The sequence below is a fragment of the Lissotriton vulgaris genome, chromosome 11 (assembly GCF_964263255.1).
Source record: "Lissotriton vulgaris chromosome 11, aLisVul1.2, whole genome shotgun sequence".
Lineage (NCBI taxonomy): Eukaryota > Metazoa > Chordata > Amphibia > Caudata > Salamandridae > Lissotriton > Lissotriton vulgaris.
In genome coordinates, this window is record NC_141699.1 from 415,626,375 (window position 1) to 415,647,856 (window position 21,482).

The 21,482-nt window shown below is 45.7% G+C and overlaps 1 protein-coding gene across 1 annotated transcript in view; it reads left to right on the forward strand.

Moving 5' to 3' along the window:
- The first annotated feature begins 2,922 nt into the window (after positions 1–2,922).
- Positions 2,923–21,482, forward strand: part of LOC147679911 (pyroglutamylated RF-amide peptide receptor-like) — a 206,420-nt gene continuing 187,860 nt past the window's right edge. Inside the window, exon 1 of the mRNA XM_086944762.1 lies at positions 2,923–3,079. Coding sequence (XP_086800888.1) covers positions 2,938–3,079 — 142 coding nt within the window. The 5' untranslated portion in view covers positions 2,923–2,937. The remainder of the gene's footprint in view (positions 3,080–21,482) is intronic.

The window sequence follows — 21,482 nt, forward strand, 5'->3', positions numbered from 1 at the left end:
TATAAATTTACTTCAAATGCGAAATTTATTATTCCATATTTACACTATACTTTTTTAATACACTACCCACCCTTATCCCCTATAAACTCTACATCCCGCTCCTAGACTTCTTACTAAAAATAATAAAATTATATATAAAAATGATCTTATATATAAACAACATATAAATAAATCATTACTTAACATACTTTAAAACATCACTTTAACATATCGATATTTTTGACAATCGATATTTTCACCATCGATATTATTGATTTCGACATTCATGTCTTCGATATTTTTAACACACACATAAATCGATATTTTCTACGACGATATTTTTGTTTTCGACATTTCGTACCATCGATATTTTGGACTCGATATTATGGTACATCGACATTAACAACTCGATATTTTGACTGTCTACCGACTGGACTAGCTTAATATAAGCTGGTTATCTATGGTTTTTTTCCTTCAGCATGAGCTCGTATATAATTGTCTGTGTTGACCTTAACTCTTCCAAAACATGTCAGTTTATTTCAGCATGTATAGCTTGCGACCCTGTCACTCCAAAAATCCGCGAATTTAATGCACCCTTGGCACTTATTTCACTCACTTCCCCGATTACACCCTTCTAAGATGGCGCCCATACTCGAGTGACGCCTATCACTTGCCACTAGTCCTTTTTCCCTTTCAATCATCACAAACCGAGGACCACATTAGGCAGCCCTGCATGCCGGCACCTAGTACTCGGCCATCGCGCCTCCAGACAGGATCCTATTTCGGCCCCTCTATGAGCACCTTGCGGTAAGCCTTAATCCAGCGCACTCACCCGACCTTGGTATAACAAGGGTCCGTTATAGTCCCATAGGACTCATGTGCGCCCTTTACTTTTACTTCCCCTTTTTCAGGCTCGCACGAAAAGGTCCACGCTATCTAGCATCCTGCTCAGACCATAAGTATTATCTTACGGTAATAACCTGCTTGCACTCGCCGCCTTCACTTTCACTCACATATCACCACCCTTGACCTAATTCCCACTGTATTTTTTCACAGGTTCACCTTTATTGAGGATCAACTATGGTTCCTTGTCAGTACCCGCCGATCAAGCCTACTCTGTAAACGCTAGGCTTTAATGGTAATAATTGGTTTGGTACCACCGCCCTTAATCGCTGCTCCCACTCCATCTTGTATGTTCTAATTCCCAACCTACCTTTTTACAGGTCAAATTGGACCGATCAACTTGGTTTTGCCACTAATCCTTTCAGATGCCTAGGCAATTTTGCTAGGCTAACACGGTAAACTCAGCACTTTCACTTCCGTTTTATTAAGTAATCGGTTATTTATAATTCTCACATTATAACTCCTTCCTCATAGGATATAACCCGCATTGACTAATTGAAACTTGGAACGCCAACTGATGCGTGACAGCCACGTCTTGCCTACGGTGCACCGTCCGTTGAAACCGGAACGCGATTTTTGCGTCACGGTTAGTTCACAGCCTCTATTCTTGACAATATCTGGCCAACACCTCGCCATCACGCCATTTTTGCTCAAACACTGCGCACTCCGTCACTGAGCACAGAACCTTAGTGCACAACGCGGCATGCCTCATAAATCGGCAAGTTTATACACTCCAAATATGAGCACACCGCCACCCGTGCCCTTTGGAATAAATAACTGCATGTGCACTTGTTGCACTCTGCATGGAGAGAGTTGCTTCTGACTAGCTTTTTAGCTTTTTAACTATGTAAATAATCCATGAGAAATCTTTCTTTTTGTTTCCCCTTCTTCATTTCCTCCTGTGTAAACCCTACAGGCTCACTCGACCAATCAGGCAAAGTTCTTCATTATAGTCCTGAAATGATCCCACTATATTTTTGGAGATAGGGATCGAAACGTTTGTCGACTGTTTGTGCAGTACCGCTCTTTCTATGATTTGTATCTCCCATGGCAGTTACTGTGGGTTTGAGCTTATTTAAAGTTTCTATTGTACTATAAGCCACCCTGTTCTCCTCTTTTGCCTGTTATTTCTTTCCTCTCTTATTTTCCCCCATGTATTGCCCTTCCTTGACTTGGTACAGGCTTGTGCCCAGTTATCAATGTGTTACTTGTATCACCTGATTCTGTATATAACGTTAATTTATGTTCAAAATAAACACTTCTATGTCCGGCTGGACACTGAAGAAGAAAAAACACACAGTTCTTATTTCAAGCCTGTGAAAATTATTCCTTCAAGTATTACTAAAGCCTAGGACCTTTGTCATATACGGTGGCATCATGAGCGACATGTTGATGTTTCCAGGTCAATCATTTGTTTTGCAGCCACATAGACTGCTGCCACCTTTGTGCTGCACTAAATACCGTTCCTCAGGTGACGTTGTAAGTTGACGAAACTGTCCTTTGAATAAGAACACATGACATGGTGTGTGGTTGAAAGACTTTTCATCTTTTGTATTTTATATAAATGTAGGCAAGGAAGGAAAGCTTCTTCCTACTCTGCATTACACCGAGTCACCGCTTATTACACTGTCACCTCTTCTAATAACTCTTTTTACTCCTCCACTCCATTGATTCATTAGGCTATCTGATCAACAGGCCTTGGGTATACACCACAGAAAGTCTAAGAGAGGGGCTAACCTTATTTATGGTAATCGTTCAACGGAGAGAGAAAGAGCAAACAAATTAAATGATGGACTCTTTCGAAGGTGAAGAGTCCAAAAGTAATGTTCATTTTAGAGAAAATAACTAGATTTCTGTCGGTACTTAAGTGGTCAACCTCAAACAGTTTACATTTTTATTTGGAAGAATAGAAATCATTGGGTAACTAAAAGAACCCGGTAGTAATCTGTGTGTGCGTTTTAAACTGCTGTTTATAGGTTCTAGCTTTTATTGAAACCATAACTCTGCCCTTTGTTTGCTTTGTCTCACTCTCTGGCAGGCCCCTTTGTATGCAAGATGGTTCCCTTCATTCAGACGACAGCAGTTGTGGCCAGTACGCTCACCATGACTTGCATTGCTGTTGAACGGTACCAAGGCATCATCCACCCTCTGAAGATGAAGCGTCAGTACACCACCAAGAGAGCCTACAACATGCTTGGTAAGAGGTCTCGCCTACCTTCCAAATACCTGGTCAGGCATCTCACCCTGCTTTGGATGTTAGGCAGACCCAGCGAAGCGCTTATAGTCCAGGTTGTGCACACAGGGTGCTGGAAGCCTGTGCAGGAATTAGGTTTCCAGGTAATTATGTGGAGTCTCCGAATAAACAACATCAATCAGTGGAAGCCTTTGCATTTTGTGGTTTGGATAGAGTAGTGAATTGTATTATATTGCATTGAATTACAGTATTTATATACATTTTATTACCACTATGTAGGGCACTCAAGCTCTTACCTACATGGGCAGCAAGCTACACAGTGTAGGGTGTGTGGGTGGAAGGATGTTGTCTTTGATTTGTGATCCTATGTGGGAAGTGTTTCCATGTCGTCCGTGATGACCACTGAGGTGGGGTTATCATGTTATGGGAAGCAGAGTGTAGAAGTGTGATGGATGAGGTGTGTTAGACACATACAAACAGTATATGTTTTCTTAGTATGCAGGCAGCTTTGAGGAACTCCGCAAGTCCCTTTATGGTATTTCTTATGATTATAGTCTACGTAGCTGGGAACTGCATTGCGTTGTACGGTCAGAAATGTTGTGTATAGTTGTGGATCTGAGCTAACATGGTTGGAGGTTAAGAAAAGTGGAGAGATCTACTTTCATCTCATATCTGAGCTTCATTGTGAGATGTAAAATGGCTTCCACAGTGTATAGATATTTGGGACCTGCAAAGTTGTACTTTAAAAATCTCCAATTGACCAGTAGTGACAGATTTCTTCAGTTATGCCATACCTATTCATTTGGTAATAGCTGGTTCATTCGCTGGTCCATTAATGGTGATGGACAGAGTAGGAAGATTACTCGGACAGTGCGGGGCTGTTAGCTCTGTATCCTCTCCCTGCCCCAGACTCCCTCCATAGTTAGCCAGGTGATGATGGACTCAAGGCTCCGTCCCCACTCCAGACCTCAGCACTTCAAGACCCTACTCCCTTCTCTCACACAGTATAACACTGCCATTTTTCGAACAATGTCAGTATTTTCAAAAATTAAAACATATGAGAAAAATGCAAAAACTGAGAAGTAAAGATTTAGGGACCAAGCATAATATGTCAGTATGAAAATTTTCACTGTAGAAAATTTCCCTAGTTACCATCAAATAGGGAATTTCCGTTTTATTTATGCTTGCAGATTGGATTTCTCAGTGTGACAAAACGATATGAAATGGCTTCAGATTAACAAATTCAAATGGTAGGTATGAAAAAATGCTAAGACACCTCACTATCAGGGATTTTGAAAGGAACAGGGTGCACAGCAAGAAACTAGCATTGACTCCACACACGGACGCGGGAGCGACATTTATATTTCTAACCAGAAGCCCGAGGAGTGGGTGAGAGTAGGTACATTTTGCTTTGATGCTCAAATAGTCAAATGTAAAGTTCAGATGATCCCATCAGATTAGTACTCCTGTTCCACTTTAGAAAGGATTTAGTATACCAGAGACAGTCAGCTTTCAAATACGTCCAGAAAAAGAGATACATTCTGTTATAGTGGGGTCCTGAGTGTGATGCAGTGGAACTTTTAGAGAAATTAGTCATGGTGGGTGGCCAGTTACAAACAATGTAAATGTTTTGCTTAATACAACATTGAGAATCCCATCAGATGGCTGCTGGCGTTTCTAGGATTTGAGAAGCATGGTGGAAGGATGTGCCCCTAAGAAGGTGCCCAAGGGTGCTTTTTGGTTGGTTCTTGCCATTCCAAGCTCCACTTGTAACTTCTGGAGCTCCTGGTTCACACCAGGACTCAGGGGACACTATGTCCTACCACCTGTCTGAAGAGCAGGATACAGGTTTGCCCCCTTGCCCTGAGCATATCAGCAAGCAGGAGCAGATACCCCTACAAATAACCATTGCCTCCTTGACCGCAGCCCCGATCAGGATAACAGTTTTCCACTTTTCCAAGACTTCGGCGAGATCAAGAGACACCAAAAGCAGATGTGGCACTTGAGACCGAATCCCAGAGCGCAGGTGCATCCTCAGGTCCCCTTCAGAGTGGAATGGATCCTCTCTGATTGAGAGTGTAGCTCAGTGGGTGGATAGGACTTCTGCCTGAGCCCTTGATCTGTGAGAGGCCCAGATCCAGGTTAGGGTATTTTCATGGAACTGGGATACCAGGCTCTGATTAGTTCCTGGTGTCAGGTGGCACTACAGTATCACCATATATCTGCAGACCACAGCAGCTAGGGGTATAGTTCTCCATGAGCTGCACACAGACATCACTGGAAGGAGAAGAGCTCCTTGTTTTGGCACTTCTGGCTGTTATGACAATATCAAGACGCCTTTTGAGGGACAGCCGACATTGATGTCTATCATCCGGAAACTCTGAAGAGTGTCTGGGTAGGACATGCCATCCTTTGGAATGCAGTGTGATGATTGCTACTAGAGCTAAGAAGCATGGACCCGTGAGATGCTCACTCCACATCCTGAAAGGATGAGAACTCTATAGGAATTCACCCTTATCCGTCCGACTATTGACTCTGGTCACCAACCCCACCCAGAGCCAGACTCCCCTCGTTCCAAGTGAAGAAATTGAGTCAGATCACTGATTACTTGCCTATTTTTCCGGGAGAGCACACAACTCACAGAGCAGAAGAGCAGCAGAGTCTTTCGGAGGTGACAAAACCTGTAAGGGTACCAAAATGCCTCTATAAGGCTCATTGCAGTAACACATTGTGATTACAGAGCTCCGGTGTTGGGTAGACACCCCTAGTACTGGAATATGTTCATTGTTTTGCCTAGGGAGATGTGATCAAGTGGTTATGTTGCATATTAGGTATTTTTATCTTGACTTTTTCATTTCGCCACACTGTGTGATTCTGAACACATTTCTTCATCACCTAGTGCTTTTTTAAACATTGCGAAAGCATAGAAACAGGTTGATTCCTAGCTAGCTCAATAACTGCAAATAAAAGGTACACTTATTGACATGGACCTCCAAGCACTGTGGATGAATCAGTTACTGTAGGAATTCTCATCAGCTCTAGTTCTCGAGTCCGCAGTAACCAAACATGATACAACAAGCAATACTTAAATATTTACTGATCAGAATGCTATTGTAAAACTGAGACGTCAGCAATAATTCATAAAAACCTTTATCTATTTTTAAAATTGCTACGAAGTTGAGCCAATACTATGACCATATAACGTTTTGAAAAAAGTAAGCTAAACGCAATTTATAAGGACGTTGTGAGTTAACAACACCTCCATACCCAAAGTAAGAAACATAGCCAACGGTTGAGTTCCTGTAAATGTTCACACCACTCCACCGTGTCTTGCAATATCCTTATAACATCATATCGGGAGCACTTAGTTATAATATTACACTCCATCTCCACCCTATATCAAATCCTTGGCCTGTTCTTTCTAATCAAAGATATCCTCTGGTTGCAAATGATATGTAAAAAATGTGGAATATGTCGCTGAAAAGAAACAAATCAATATGAGGCTTTTCATTTCTTTCAATCAAAAACCCTTAACCAGTTTAATGGAAGTCAGCATCAAAGCTAGCCTTGTGCTTCAGAATGTGAGATTTTGTGGAGTTTATGGATTGAAGGGTTGGAAAGGGATTTGAAAAGCATGTCTCCCCTTTCATTGTTGAAGCAGCACTTCAGGTTGAATGGCAGAATACAATGTACTAAATAACTATCAAGCCCTAGATATTGCTTACAAAAATATTGTCCCATTTGATGTAATGTTTTGTATTGTATTATTAACTTCAATGGGACAATATTTGTGTAAGCAACATTTAGGACAAGATATTAATGTTAGATGATATTCTGTTACTAGGTATCTTGACGTCACCGCTCAACTGTTAAAACACATTTATATTGGAGTAGGGATGCCATGTTCATTGCACAGGTGACTGGTGGTTTAAAAATCTGACTTGTTGGAAATGGCCCTTTTTGCATGATTATCCCCAAACTTTTTGCTTCTTCCTCCTAATTTTCCTGACCTGTTTCTGGTGGCTTTGGGACTGTGGGCACTTTACCACTGTTAATCAGCGCTCAAGTGGATATGCTCTCTATGTAAATTGTTACTAGGATTGGTTATCCTTGATTGGCATATTTGATTAACTGGTAAGTCCCTAGTAAATTGCACCGAGTGTGCCAGGTCCCTTTAAATCAAATGCTACTAGTTGGCTTGCAGCACTGATTGTGCCACCCACACAAGTAGCCTTTCAAATGTGTCTCAGACCTGCCACTGCAGTGTCTGAGCGCAGTTTTAAAACTGCCACATCAACCTCGAAAGTGCACCCACTTGCCAGGCCCTACCCGTCCCTTATCTTACATGTAAGGCACCCCTCAGGTAGGCCCAAGGTACCCCATGGCCAGGGTGCAGTGTATGTGAAAGGTAGGACATGTACTGGTTTGTTTTACATGACCTTTTAGCGAAATACTGCCCATTTCGTTTTTCCCTATTGAAATGCTAACTGTCCGATAAGCTAACATTGGAGTTACTTTGTAAAATCTTACAAGTATACCTTTCCATTGGGACAAGATAGAGAAATGGAGTTTAGGGCAGGCTCTCTCAATTCAGAATTTAATAACACATCTTTTTAGGGAAGTGTTTTTTTTAATTGTGTGTTTGAAAATGCCACTTTTAGAAAGTAGACATTTTGTTTAACTATTTTGGGTGCCTCTGTTGTTAGTGTATTGACTGTCTGATTTTGCAGAGACAGAGGTTGGGGATGCGCATTCACTGTAGACTGCCACCAGGGGTGGGGGGTTTGAGGTGTGTCCTGCCTTTCTTGGATGACTCAGAGCTGAGCTGAATAGACCTTTGCTGTATTTAGAGTGGTGGGAGGAGTTTCACTTACACCTAAATAGGCAGTGTTTCTTCTGTATAATGCTGTCTCCACCTCCTGTACTGATGCTGCACTAGAGAGGACAGAACTGGTTTGGACTGTGCTCAGAGGCCCTTACCACAAAGAGAACAAAGACAAAATGGGGTATAAGTAGTGGATCTTTAACACCAGAGAATTAGATCACTTCTGGACTCAAGAGGAACCTTTTGCCAAGTGGAAGAGCTGGAGAGCTGGAAGGAGGAGTACCACCCCTTTGCTGGGTTCTTTGCTGGGTCGGCCTGCAGTGGCTGCGTCTGCCAAGGAAAAGGAAAAAGACTGGAACTTTGCTGAGAACTTGATTGAAGATGAATCGCCAAGGGCTTATGTGTGCTTGCCTCCTGTTCTGAAGTCTCAGCGACACAAAGACGTCACCACCAGCTCCCCTGAACTTAACTGCTGGGGGTTCTGGTCTGCCAGGAGGTGCCTATTCCAGTTTTGGGCCTCTGTAGATTGTTCCTGCTGTTGGGAGCTGGAAAAAACCTACAAGAAACAAGAAAAACAATCTCCAACACCATCAGCTATGCCGCTGTGATGCCGCAACCTGCACCAAAGCCAGGAGCACAGCTTGAAAAGTGCATGACGCACCACCCTACCAGCACCGCAGCTCTGATGCCATTTGACACCTGCAGTTATCAGCCTTCCTGATGCCAGCGCTCACACGGATGCCATCACCGCCAGTGCCTGCATTCAGTTATTGCAGAGCCGATGACCGCTGAGGGTGACTCCACAACTCTTCGACTTCGCATCCCATCGCCTCACGGAACGGACAATTCCGGCCGACAAAACTGACTTCACTGTCCTGAACTGAACACATCAACTCACCTCTTCCTTGGTAGCCAGGGATCTGGCCTTGATCTCTGCACCGACACCTCATCTCCAGGATGCCATGCAGTGCCCAAAGACTTAGTTCCAAGGTACTGTTGTTTGGGGGTCCATGTGGCTCTGTGCCCGATGCAGCGCACCTCACACCTCATGGTCAGCGCTGTACTTTAAATTATTGCATGTCAAAATGTCGTAAGAGCCCCGGATGGAGCTATTTGCTTGTTACAAATTCTATATAAAATAATTGTTCTAAAGTCGTATTTTACTACCAATGTGTTGGATTTTTGTTGTTGTGGTCTTGTTTGGTTTAGGTATAGATCATTTGTTTTTCCAAACCGGTGATGGAGTCCGTTTGTTGTATTTTCATTGTGTTACTGTGTGTTTTGAGTATAAATACTTTACACATTGCCTTTCGGATGAGCCTGTCTGCTCATGTCAAACTACCAAGGGGATGAGAAGGGGTTTTCTAAATGTGTATCACCATTATCCTGACAACAAGCAAGGGTTCCTTCTTGGACTAAGGTACCTACCTCTGCCTATTAGACACCCCCATTTGTAACACAACAGTCATAAGAAATTAGAAAAAGGTTGTTATACAGAAATTGTTGTATTTAAGGTTTACTTACATATGAGATAAAGTACTTCCTGTCTCACATTATACAGCTATTATAAATCCCAGATGAGTTCCCTGACCATATAGACGAAAAAGGCTTGAGGCAGAGTCTCTTCAGAAAGTCTTGGAACTCCGAGGTGGCTTGCAATATCTCTAGAGTATGCAGAGGGTATGTTGTTTTTAAAACTCCAGGTTTTATGGTATCTATATTTTTCAGATATCAGTCTGTATTTATCCCCTAATTTAATCAATGTTTATCCATATTTATTATGGTGTATGTGAAAAATGGAGTTGAAGTTAATATATTTCTACATTTATTTAACCGATGAATTTAATTAAAAGTATTCATGATTTACTCAAAGGTTTAAATAACATGAATAACCACAGATTATAAATCAATGCACTCATGTGAAAACAAGCACATTTTAGTATCATCCAGGTGCTTGTCTGCAGCTGTGTAAGTCACATTAGGAGACACTCTCATGTTTAGCTCCCTTTACCGTTGATTTGCACAACTATTGACTTGGCAGTCATCCCTGACATGTTTTAGAGTCACTCAAAAACAATGTCATTTCTGTTTTTATCCATATTTAATACTCAGACAGCCAATAGATGTTTATCTGTAAAAATGAGTCAACACAGAAAATGGAGGGCCTTAGTTATTCCTTATAAATAATGCATGGCTATATTACCACTCTTCCCTCAAATCACTTGAATCCCTGGTATCTTGTTCTTTCATGTTCATTGCAGACAAAAAGAACAACATAAGAATCTGTACTGAAAAATTAAACACACGGAAAACAGTATGTTCCAAGATGGCTGCACTCCTCTGCCGCTTCTTGTGTTCACATCACTATCAGTCTTAATCAGGGCAGGAGGTATGCCTGAAATTCATCCAGCCAACCGTGGCTGTTCTCCTCACTGTATGGAGCTAGCTGAAGCCCCTGTAGACCACAGAGATACGGGCTGGCCACAAGAAACAGACCACCCGATTGGGCACAAAATGGTGAGTCGGCAGAGTGGTGCTGATCTGTCAGCTGCCGGATCAAAATGTGTAGACTTGATCGGGCTGTTCCTGCGACAGTGCGGCAAAAGGGGTGCATGAGTGTTAATGAAAAAGGAAAAAAGAGCAGGAAAAGCATTAGGGACAACAAAAAAGAAAGAAACAAAGATGCAAGACCCTTACAGTCTAGTATATTATGTACTGGTGTGTAATTATTGGAAACATAGGAACAAAGGCATGAGAAAATGCTTCAACTGCGGACAATGCGGAAATGTTATGGTTGGAAAAGAATTTAGACATCCTCATACTGGAAAACCAATAACCCTCAGACACACGTCTGATTGCACAACAGAAGGTGTGGTTTATGCCATAAAATACCCATGCAGATTAATTTATGTAGGCAGAACAAGCAGAAACATTAAGACACGGATTGTTGAACATAAGATCCGCATTCGTAACAAAAACATGAATTCTTCCTTAGTTACACACTGGGTAAATACATCACACACCATACCGCAATTGTGTTTCACTATTTTGGAACACATTACTACACACATTGGCATGGACTGAAATACAGCGCTAGCCCGCAGAGAGTCTTACTGGATCAAAATGTTAGGGACCATAATCCCTGAGGGCCTCAACGATCATTTTGAACTCCTATGTTTCCTATAATTACACACCAGTACATAATATACTAGACTGTAAGGGGCTTGCATCTTTGTTTCTTTCTTTTTTGTTGTCCCTAATGCTTTTCCTGCTCTTTTTTCATTAACACTCACAAGATCATTTTTCTTAGTTGTTTCCGTTGGAACCTCCCCTATTTTTTATTTTTTTATTCTTTTTATTAACCAAAGAAATCAACACTACAATACACAAACATTGACCAGGGTGTATCGGGTGACCACTGTTACATATTTACGGATGCAAGCTCCCAACAACAACAGCGAGAGATTAAGAAGAAGGAAACGGGCCTAGGCGTCCTCCCGGTCTGTGTCTGTAGGTTCCAGTTACGGCGGCTCACAGATATCACCACAATAGGCATTCCAGGTTCCCCAGATCTTGACCCATTTGCGGGGTCGCCCCCTGGATACATACACTGACGTCTCGCGAAACATACACCAGTCAAGATCTTCCATCTATTCCTTACCTGAGGTGCCCGAGAGGCACCCCAGAGCTGCGCTAAATTTTGTTTAGCAATCACACACGCGAGAGCCACCCAGACCTTACCATGACTCGGCAGGTCCGTAGGCTCCCACACATTCAAAAAGCATCTCCTGGCCTCCAGCTCGACCCTCACTCCCCGTAATTCACTCATTTTTTAATGTATCTTGGTCCAGAAGTCACAAACCCTCTCACACTCCCACAATATGTGCAGGAATGTTCCAGGCAGCCCACACCCTCTTCGGCAGTCAGCAGACCCAGCCAAGCCCATCCCCTGCAATCCCGGGCCCGTGACGTAGGAGCGATGCAAAATCCTAATGGAGCCTCATGCGGACCGCTACTTCCTTAGGGGACGCCACCGCCTCCCTCCAATCCTCGTCGTCAAGAACAAAGCCGTCGGCAACCCACTCAACTTGCTATATGTTAAGGAGATCGCCCTAATGGGCACAAGACCATCGAGCAAACGATCCTCCAGCGGGGAGGCCACTGGAGGCGTCTCACCTCTGGGGACAACGGCACTCAAAGCATGACTGATCTGAAGGTACCTAAACCGTTCTGTCTCATTCATCTGATACTTAGCTTGCAATTGCTCAAACGTCAGCACCCTATCCTTACCCCACATAGCGCAAACCTGCGTTACACCAATCAGGTCCCAGCGATCAAACCCCTTGGTTTTCGAGAGCATCCCCAACATCTCAGAACTCCACAGGGGAGTGGTCAATGTCAAGCGACCAGCCCATTTAAGGTCCCTGTTGGCCTCATGCCACACCCTTGTAGAGATCGAGGGAGGCCCCACCAACGGGAACCGACCACGCTTCTCATATAGAACACGGGTGTACTCTCCCCCCGGCACTTGACCGCGGTCCATCGCATATCCGGGGTCTACCGGCGAGCCGTATATAGCATGGTTTATGGGGGCCAACTGAGACGCCCAGTAGTATTTCCGAATGTTAGGCAGACCAATGCCTCCGTCGTACCATGGCAGCATCAATCTCGACAGAGCGATGCATGGCCTCCCCTCCCACAGAAGGCCACGCTGTAGAGACTCAATCTCGCTAAAGTACGACTGCGGCACAGGGTCAAAGGAGTTCTGCAGTGCATATAGGAATCGTGGGAGAGCCATCATTTTGAAAAGGACGGCCCGGCCCAACAGGGAGAGTGGGAGCGTCTTCCACCGCGCAACATCCGACCGGAGTCTAGCAAAAGGGGGCAACAGGTTCAACCGGAAGCACAAGAAATCTGGATCCCAAGATAGCGAAAGCTATCCGACTCCAGTCTCACAGGGCAATTCTCAGGCACTCTAGGGGGGTCTCCGCTCAACACAAAAAGGACTAACTTCGCCCAATTGATCACAAATCCAGAATACCTGCCGAAGATGGCCAGGACGTCCATAAAAACAATAAGGGAACTGCGTGGGGAGGTCAAGTATAGCAAAATATCATCTGCGTAAAGCGAAATCTTGTCCTCACATTCGGCAGTCCAACGCAGCCCTCTGATCGAGCGGTCCCACCGCACCCAGGCCGCTAGCGGCTCCAAAGCCAAAGCAAACAAAGAGGCGAGAGGGGGCATCCCTGTTGTGTTCCCCCGTCCGAGAGAAAAGTCGCGCGACTTATGATTGTTCACGACCACACGGGACATGGGGGTCGAATGTAAAAGACGGACCCAGCCAAGAAATACAGGGCCAAACCCCAGCTTCGTCAAAACCGCAAAAAGATAGGGCCACTCCACCCGGTCAAAGGCCATAGTAGCGTCAAGAGACAACAAAACTGCTGGCTCATGGGTGTGAGACGCGCCCGCCACCACACCATGCAACGATGCAGATTAAGTGCGGTGTTACGCCGAGGCATAAAACCGGACTGATCTGGATGGATCAAGGACGAGATAACTTTCACCAAACGGGTGGCTAGCAGTTTGGCCAAGATCTTGGGCTCCGCGTTCAACAAGGAAATAGGGCGGTACGAAGAGCAGTCTAGTCTGGGCTTACCCTCCTTATAAATGACTACAATGTTAGCAACTCGTTGATCATAGGGCAGCACCCCCGATCAAGGCTTTCCATATACATATCCTCCAGATACGGGGTCAATCGGTATGCGTGTGGCTTAAACAACTTGATGGCGAGGCCGTTGGGGCCTGAAGCCTTACCATAGTGGACCCCTTTATAGCTATTGCCACCTCATCGTTGGTGAGGGCGGAGCCTAGCAATTTCCTATGATCGTCTGACAAGGCAGGCATTGGTATATCACGAATCATATCAACGTTGTCGACCTCAGTAAACGTTCCAGCCGCGGTGTATACCTCCTCATAATATTGCGCAAATTCCTAAACTATCGACTGAGGATCCGATCTGACCGAGGGACCCACGTTCAGTTCCGGCACCAAACGAGACCCCAGTCACCCTTTTCCAACCAGGCGATCAACTTCCCTGCCTTATCACCATGCTAATAGATCCTACTATGTGTTGAGGCGTGCTGCGCCTTCGCGCCGTCACGCATCATTGACTTGTATTCATCCCGGAGCAGCCCGAGGCGATGACTCGCCCCAGGGTCACTCCGGGAGGAAGCTGCGATTTCCAAGGCCACAAGCTCCGCCTCCACTCTATCCAATTCCTCCCTCCTCTTCTTCTTCTGCCCGGACACAAGGGAGAGGGCCTCCCCTCTTATTACAGTCTTGTACGCTTCCCAGAGGGAACACCTCGATGTGAACGATCCTTCGTTTTCGCGAAAAAAACTATCTGTGACCCGCATAAGTTCCTTTTTCACCACAGGGTCTTTCAGACACCACGCACTTATGGGAGCTATTCTACCAATATCACCCTGCCCCAAACACAGCCGAAGCCAGATCGGCGAGTGGTCAGAAAACCCCCTGGCCAGGTGGGCCACTTCACTAACTTAAGGTCGCCTGGGCCGCCGGCAGAAGCACATGATCAATTCTGGAAAGAGAGTGGTGTGCCGCAGAAGCATGTGTATACTCAATTGGCACTCGGATGTCTGAGACGCCAAGCATCTAACAACCCTGATGTAGAAATAAAGTCGGGTAGCCACCTACGAGAGGGCAACCATGACTGCATTAAAGTCCCCGTCCAGCACCATAATGCCAACGGGCAGTGTGAGAAACATCCGACCTAAGTCACAAAACGTGTCAGCCTGCAACGCAGGGGGGACATAGATAGACACAAACGCAACCGTCCTACCCTCCCAGAGACCCGATATGCCTACATAACGACCAGGATTGTCAGACCAGGTGGATCGGATCGTGAAGGGAAAGGAGTTCTTCACTAAGATGCCGACTCCCCTCGAGCCAGAAGTAAAACCAGCATGAGCAACAAGCTTATACCCTTCCCTGTGCAGCTCCATACATCGCTTCCCCATTAGATGCGTTTCCTGCAGCAAAACGACATCCGGCGTGTGCCGTCTAATGAGCTGACTCACCATAGTGCGTTTTATCTTATCACCCAATCCATTCACATTCCAGCTGAGGACGGAGAACCCCAGGCCCTGTCTAGTGGAAGCCATGCCTCATTCCAAGAAAGAACAGGGGTTCCGAAGTCCCCCTTAGCAATCCCTGGTCACTTACAACAAACAAATCAACACACGAAAATCCCCAACAGCCAAACTCCCAGACCCCCACCCTGCACCCCTGCATGTAGCATATGCACATCCCCCACTAACAAGTATCTAAAAGTAGAAAAACGGAGGAGGACCTTACAACAGGCCGCCCGCCCCCACCACCCCAAACCAACCGTTGTCCCCCCCCAACCAGAATAATCACATAAAAAGTGTCTCGGGCAAAAAATAGTCCAGAGGGAGGGGGAGGGGGGGGTTTGGGGAAGAACAAACAGCCCCTACCAGATCCCCTGCGCCAGGGATAGGATGAGTGCGGCTTACAGTTCCAAGCAATATGCTATTCTTCGCTGTCCGTTCGGGACTGAGCCCCAGAGTCCCATCCCTCAATTCGGTCCAACCAGTCCGCAGCCACCTCAGATTTATCGAAGAACTAAGTCTTTCCATCATGTTCGATCCTAAATCGAGCGGGATACAGCATTGAATACTTCACATCCCTGTCTATCAACCGCCGCTTGATGGACATAAAGCCTTGTCGCTGTCTCTGGACCATCTGAGTGAAGTCCGGAAAAAACAACAGCGAAGAGTTCTCATAGGCCAACGGTCCAGTGTACCTCGCCGATTGCAGAATAGTGTCCCGATCGCGAAAATTCAGAACCCGGGCAATGATGGGACGCGGAGGTGCCCTCTCCACAGCAAAGAAATTACTAAGGCCCTTCGGCTTGAGATGGTTCAGGATGAGGTCCTCGACAAAGAGGTCCGGGGTAGCCCCTTCAGATTTCTCCGGAACCCCCAAAATGAGGACATTTTTGCGGCGTGCCCGACCCTCATACTCGTCGAGCTTACGATCAAATTGATGTCGGGCCGCCTTGAGGTTGCGCACTTCCTTCTGGAGCTCAGAGACATCCTCGAGGAGGCTCGTCGTTTTAACCTCCAGGTTCTTGACCTTCTCAGTAGTTTTGCTGAGGTCAGCCCTGAGAAGGCCCACCTCAATTGTGACAGTGTCCAGTTTTGTGTCCATCTTGCCCAAGGAAGATTGGACCCCAGTGATAGCGGCCATTAGGTCCTTCATAGTGGGGTCGTGGCTGATCGAATCCCCTTCGGTACCTCCAGCCGGAGGTCGTTTCGCTTCGACTGGGGACCCCTTGGAGATAGAATACTTATCAATACGATTCGACTGGACCTGTCAATTGGATTTCTAAGTCTTCAGCTGAGGCTTCTCAGAGTCTCTCGATGCCATCTCAATCGCAAAGGCAGGGGAAACCCACCACTCCTCAGTCGAGTGTAGGCCGGTCCTGCGATGGCCGACCTCCAAGCCAGGTAGAGAGGCACACGTCGTCGCAGCCGCAACCCGAATGCGACAAAGCAAGATCTGACCGGCCACTTCCGGTCTCAGTGGCCGATGTTGTTGCACTCCACCCCGGATGGCTCCACACCCGGGTCCCCGGTCTCTGAGACCACAGGCCCCAATTTTCTCGACGACGATATTCGGTCGCCGCAGCCACCAAACGAGCCAGAATTTCACCTAGCGACTCAGGTGCTGGTCGCCCACCCGGTGGTAGGGACAGGGCTCAGGATTATATACCGGATAGTGGGTCAGGATGTGGCGGCCGGCGGTGCCGATGCTCAAGCGGCCATCTTGGTCGCTGGCTCGACTCCTCCCAACCTCCCCTATTTTTATTTATTTTTTGGTGAAGACGCGTAACCTTAGGTCTCTTTAATGAAGAGATTGGACTCGATCGATTTAGTACTGGTACTCTTGCCAATAAAGTTTCATTGCCGATTCCTCCGAGGAGACACGTGTAGTCCACTTTTTGTTTCTAAGTGGGATGATGGACGCAAACTTGAGCAGCCGTTTTTTATGTTTAGCCTTTCGACTATAGATACCACGATGGGCCGGGGATCACACGTGATCTCAGTGTGATACCCAGAAAGGATACGCCGGTCCGTTTGAAGTGATAGGTGAGTCTTGTAATTCCGCTTTGTCGGTTATCTAAACTTCGTTATATTTCAACACACTCGGTGCTAATGCGTGTGTTTCCTATTCATTTCGCCCAGAATTCTGAATGTACGGCACTTCTGCCAAAGACTCGGGCTTATAAGCAGCGCTCACGCCCGAGGTAAGACATTTTTAAACGTAATGTTGATAACGTGATTAAGTTACCATTATTGGCTCGGGAGGGCTCACTTTGTGGTTTGTTTGATCTTCGTTTCTTTTAAGACTTGGCACTGTGGAATAACAGCATATGAACTTTTTAGACAAGACTTTTCATACTCAGTAGGTACTAGGTGTCCTTTAACGGGCAGACTACTTTGTTTGCTTCAACACAGAATACAGATTTCATTTTTAGTGCTTTTGTTGTATCCTAGTTGGTGTTTTACTTGATTTTTCCGCTTCAGGTACCTTACTGCCCCATGGCACCTCACGTTTATCACCACAGCCCACATGGCGCACTTGGCACGGGTTTCACAGTCTCCTTAAGAGACATGATTGAGGAACTATCCCTATGGGCTTTTTAGGGTCTATTTCTACTAGCTTTTTTCAATTTTGCCATTTCTAGTCTTTTCTTATATTCTCAGGTACTAGTTCTCTTTTTCCTCCCATTCTCCCACATACTAGTCCCCCTTTCATATGCAAGTCCTGAGCATGTTCACTACTGGTACATGGCAACAACTGTATTTACTTAAAGATCTATATACTGAATTCCTTATGTTTTGCGTTGTAGATTCGGATGTAACCAATCCAGAAGATTCTGAATATTGAAAATGTTAATATTATATATGTTTTGTGTATGAACATCCCCTGATGAAGGGTTCAGGACGAACCCGAAATGCATTGGGTTTTGCTTTTGGTATTTGTTTTGAATTTTTAATTGCTGATCTGATTTTCAGTTTCTGTTTTATTATTGTTACAGAACTTTGTTTAGGGAGTGACTTCTTATACACAGAGAACGAAGCACTCCAAAGAACCTCTTGTTGTTTACAATTGACATGGTATAAGTAAAAAGAGAAAACGCATTTAATGAAACTGTATCACTTTATGATTATTGAACAATAGTCCCACACAAAACTTTGAATATATTTTGATTGAAGCAACTAGGCATTAGTAGCCACAAGCAGTGCGACAAGCAGTCCTTGGGTTCCAAGGAGTCCTTTCTGATCATTGTATTACCGCTCAGGGAGCAGGGTACTCTCCCAGTTTCACGTGTACGCATGCACAATACACCTTCACAACCCTCTCATTAAGGTGGAATCTATTTTTACATAACTAAAACAGGTGTGCAGACCCACCCTTTCACTGTGACTGGTAACAGTTCAGCATAGGTAGCAAGTTGCTCCTGGCACTTAATCAAGTCCTCCAGCCATGACTTGAACTTTGACACCCGCCCCCTGCCCAATCTACACGCCACCCTTCTTTCAGCCTTTAGAAGCGATATAGCGATAAATTTACGATGTTCCGCTCTGAGGGGTCTAACATACCCAAGTATAGCCAGCAAGGGATCCGGCCGCACTGGGGTATCAATCATTACCTGCAATACACCAAACACTTGGGTGCAGTAGTCCTTAACCGTCGGGCAATCCCAGGCTAAGTTTAGAAAATCAGCTCCCTCAGTATGGCATCTGTTGCATCTATCACTAGCCCTAAGCTTATATCTGTACATCTTAGCCGGGGTATAGTATAGTCTGTGCAAAAACTTGTAATGAATAATCCGGAGCCTGCTACTGGCTGAAACTCATTCCGTCTGCGAGCAGCAGAACTCCCATTGGTCGTCTGTCAGGGCTGTTCCTAACTCCTCCCCCATCCCCTACGTGAATGTGTGTCTGTAAACTCCTTCTGTGAGTGGACTGATGTATAGATCTGGGACACTAGTTTCTTGGGTGTGGTCTTGCCCAGCACAAGCTGAAGGTGGGCCAACACCTGCGACTCCTCCGGGAATTCCTGCATTAATGATCATACACCCTGCCATAATCTAATGTACAAGAAAATGTCTAGAGGCATTGTCTGAGTTTCTGGGAACATATGTTCGATAATACGAAATTTCTGCTCATGGTACATACCCCCCATGTAATGATCTTTGTCTTGTACTTAAAGGCATGAAATATTTCCTCCTGCAGGAGAGGCATACTAGGGTGATAAGTCAGGGGAAGTAACGGCGAATATAGCATGGGCACCCCTAGCATACGGCACAGGCGTTGCCATATTGTGTTCGTGCACATAAGCGAGTTTGGTTTTCCCTCACTGGCACCCACCTGTAGGTATAATGCTCCATGCAGAGGAACAGGGTGTGCCGGCTAATGTTCTGCCGCCACTTGTAGCATATATTTAGGCTGTTTGGCCCAGTACCACGCAAAGGTGGCCTGTGCTGCAGCGAAATTGAGCTCAAAGTCCGGTATTCCAAACCCTTCCCTTTGAGTAGGGCCGTGTCATCACTTCCCACTGTAGTCTCGACTGCTTACCCCCCAGACTAGCCGTATTAGCTCTGTCCTGAGTGTTTTAAAAAAATGCGTTCCCGGGTAGTAGAGTACATTCAAAAACAGGTACAAAAACTGTGGAAGTATCACCATTTTTATTAAAGACGCACGGCCAGCCATGGACAAAGGCAGGGCTAACCATCTCAAAACACTCTGCCACTTGAGTCATAGTTGTCCCATAGTTCGGTCTCAAAAGTTCTCCCCTGTCCCTAGTAACTACAATACCTAGGTATTTTAAATCTTCCGCGCACCACTCTAGGGGATAGTCCATCTAAAACCTCTCCATAGCATCTGTGAGCGGGAAGATGATAGATTTCGCCCAGTTGATCTGGACCCCAGAGAGTCTCCCGAAGACTATGAATTCGCACAGTATCGGGTTCAGATTACTTCGTCGATTACGGACATATAGGGTAATATTGTCTGCATAGAGGGACAAAAGTATTTGACACTGATAGCATTGCAGGGCCTTTTCACAATGGCACTGGCGTAACTTCGCCGCCAGCAGCTCCACAGCAAAAGCAAATAGTAGAGGGGACAGCGGACACCCCTGCCTTGTCCCCCTTGTTATATCAAACGCTCGAGATACATGACCATTAACAAGACCCCTAGCTACCGGCATGGTATACAGTAGTTTAATCCAGGATAAAAACAGGCGTGGAAACCCCATCCATCTCATAACCGCAAAAATATAGCCCCACTCCACAGAGTCGAATGCCTTAGTGGGATCAAAAAAATCGCTGCCATAGGAAGTTCCGGGCAAATAGTATTTAGAATGGCAAAGAGTGTTCTTAAATGATGGGACGTGGATTTTCCTGGCACAAAACCCGACTGGTCCGGCAGGGTCAGTTTTTCCGTCAGCAGGCTCAACCTCGTTGCAATGAGTTTAGCCAGGATTTTCGCATCACAATTAAGGAGCGATAAAGACCTATATGAGTCGCAGAGTTCTGGGGTCTTACTCTGCTACAACAAGGACAATATGAGGGCATCCCGCATAGTGGGAGGGAGATGCCCCACTTCCAGTGCACCCTCGTACACTTCTCGAAGCACGGGAGCCATAATATCAATGTACGTTTTATAAAATTCGATCAGAATCCCATCTGTACCCGTGGCTTTGCCAGATTGCATACTCATTATGGCATCTCTCACTTCGTCCAATTCAAATGGTGCACATAAAAATGCTCTCTGCCCATCACTTAGCCATCCCAACGCAACGTCTCCCATAAAGCCATCTAAATCAATATCACCCAGCCCTGTAGTGGTGTAGAGTGTGCTGTAATGCTCCAGAAATGTATTAAGTATAGTGGCTGTATCCCGACAGACCTCCCCAGCCGAATCCTTTACCTCTGTGACGTACAGTGAGCAGTGCGGGCGCTTCACTCTCTGCGCTAACATCTTCCCGGGCCTATCCCCCTCACCATAGCTCCTTGCTATCCAGTATTTGCCTTTAAATCTTGTTTCCCTTTGTGCCTCTTCCATGTATAGAGTGAGTTTTTCTCAAAAGATAGCTTGCGTGGCTCCCTCAGGGTTCTCGGCAAGCGCAGTCTCCAGATTCCTGAGGTCCCTTTCCAACACTCGCAGCGTAGCCTGTATATCTTTAGGTACTCCAGCACCCTTTGCCATACAGAACCCCCTCATTGTAACTTTAAATGCTTCCCTCCACACTCTGGACCGAGTCCCTATTCCTCCGGAAGAAATCACTGATCTCCTCCCGCAGTTCCTCCTGGAAAACCAAGTCAAGCAATGCAGAGGCATAACGTGTCCAGGGTCTGCGCAGTATGTTAAAGTTAGTAGATGAAAGAGCCAGTAGCATGGGTGCATGATCAGAGTATGTCCGTTCAAGGTGTTTAGTAGCAGCTATCCCCGGGGCCAATCC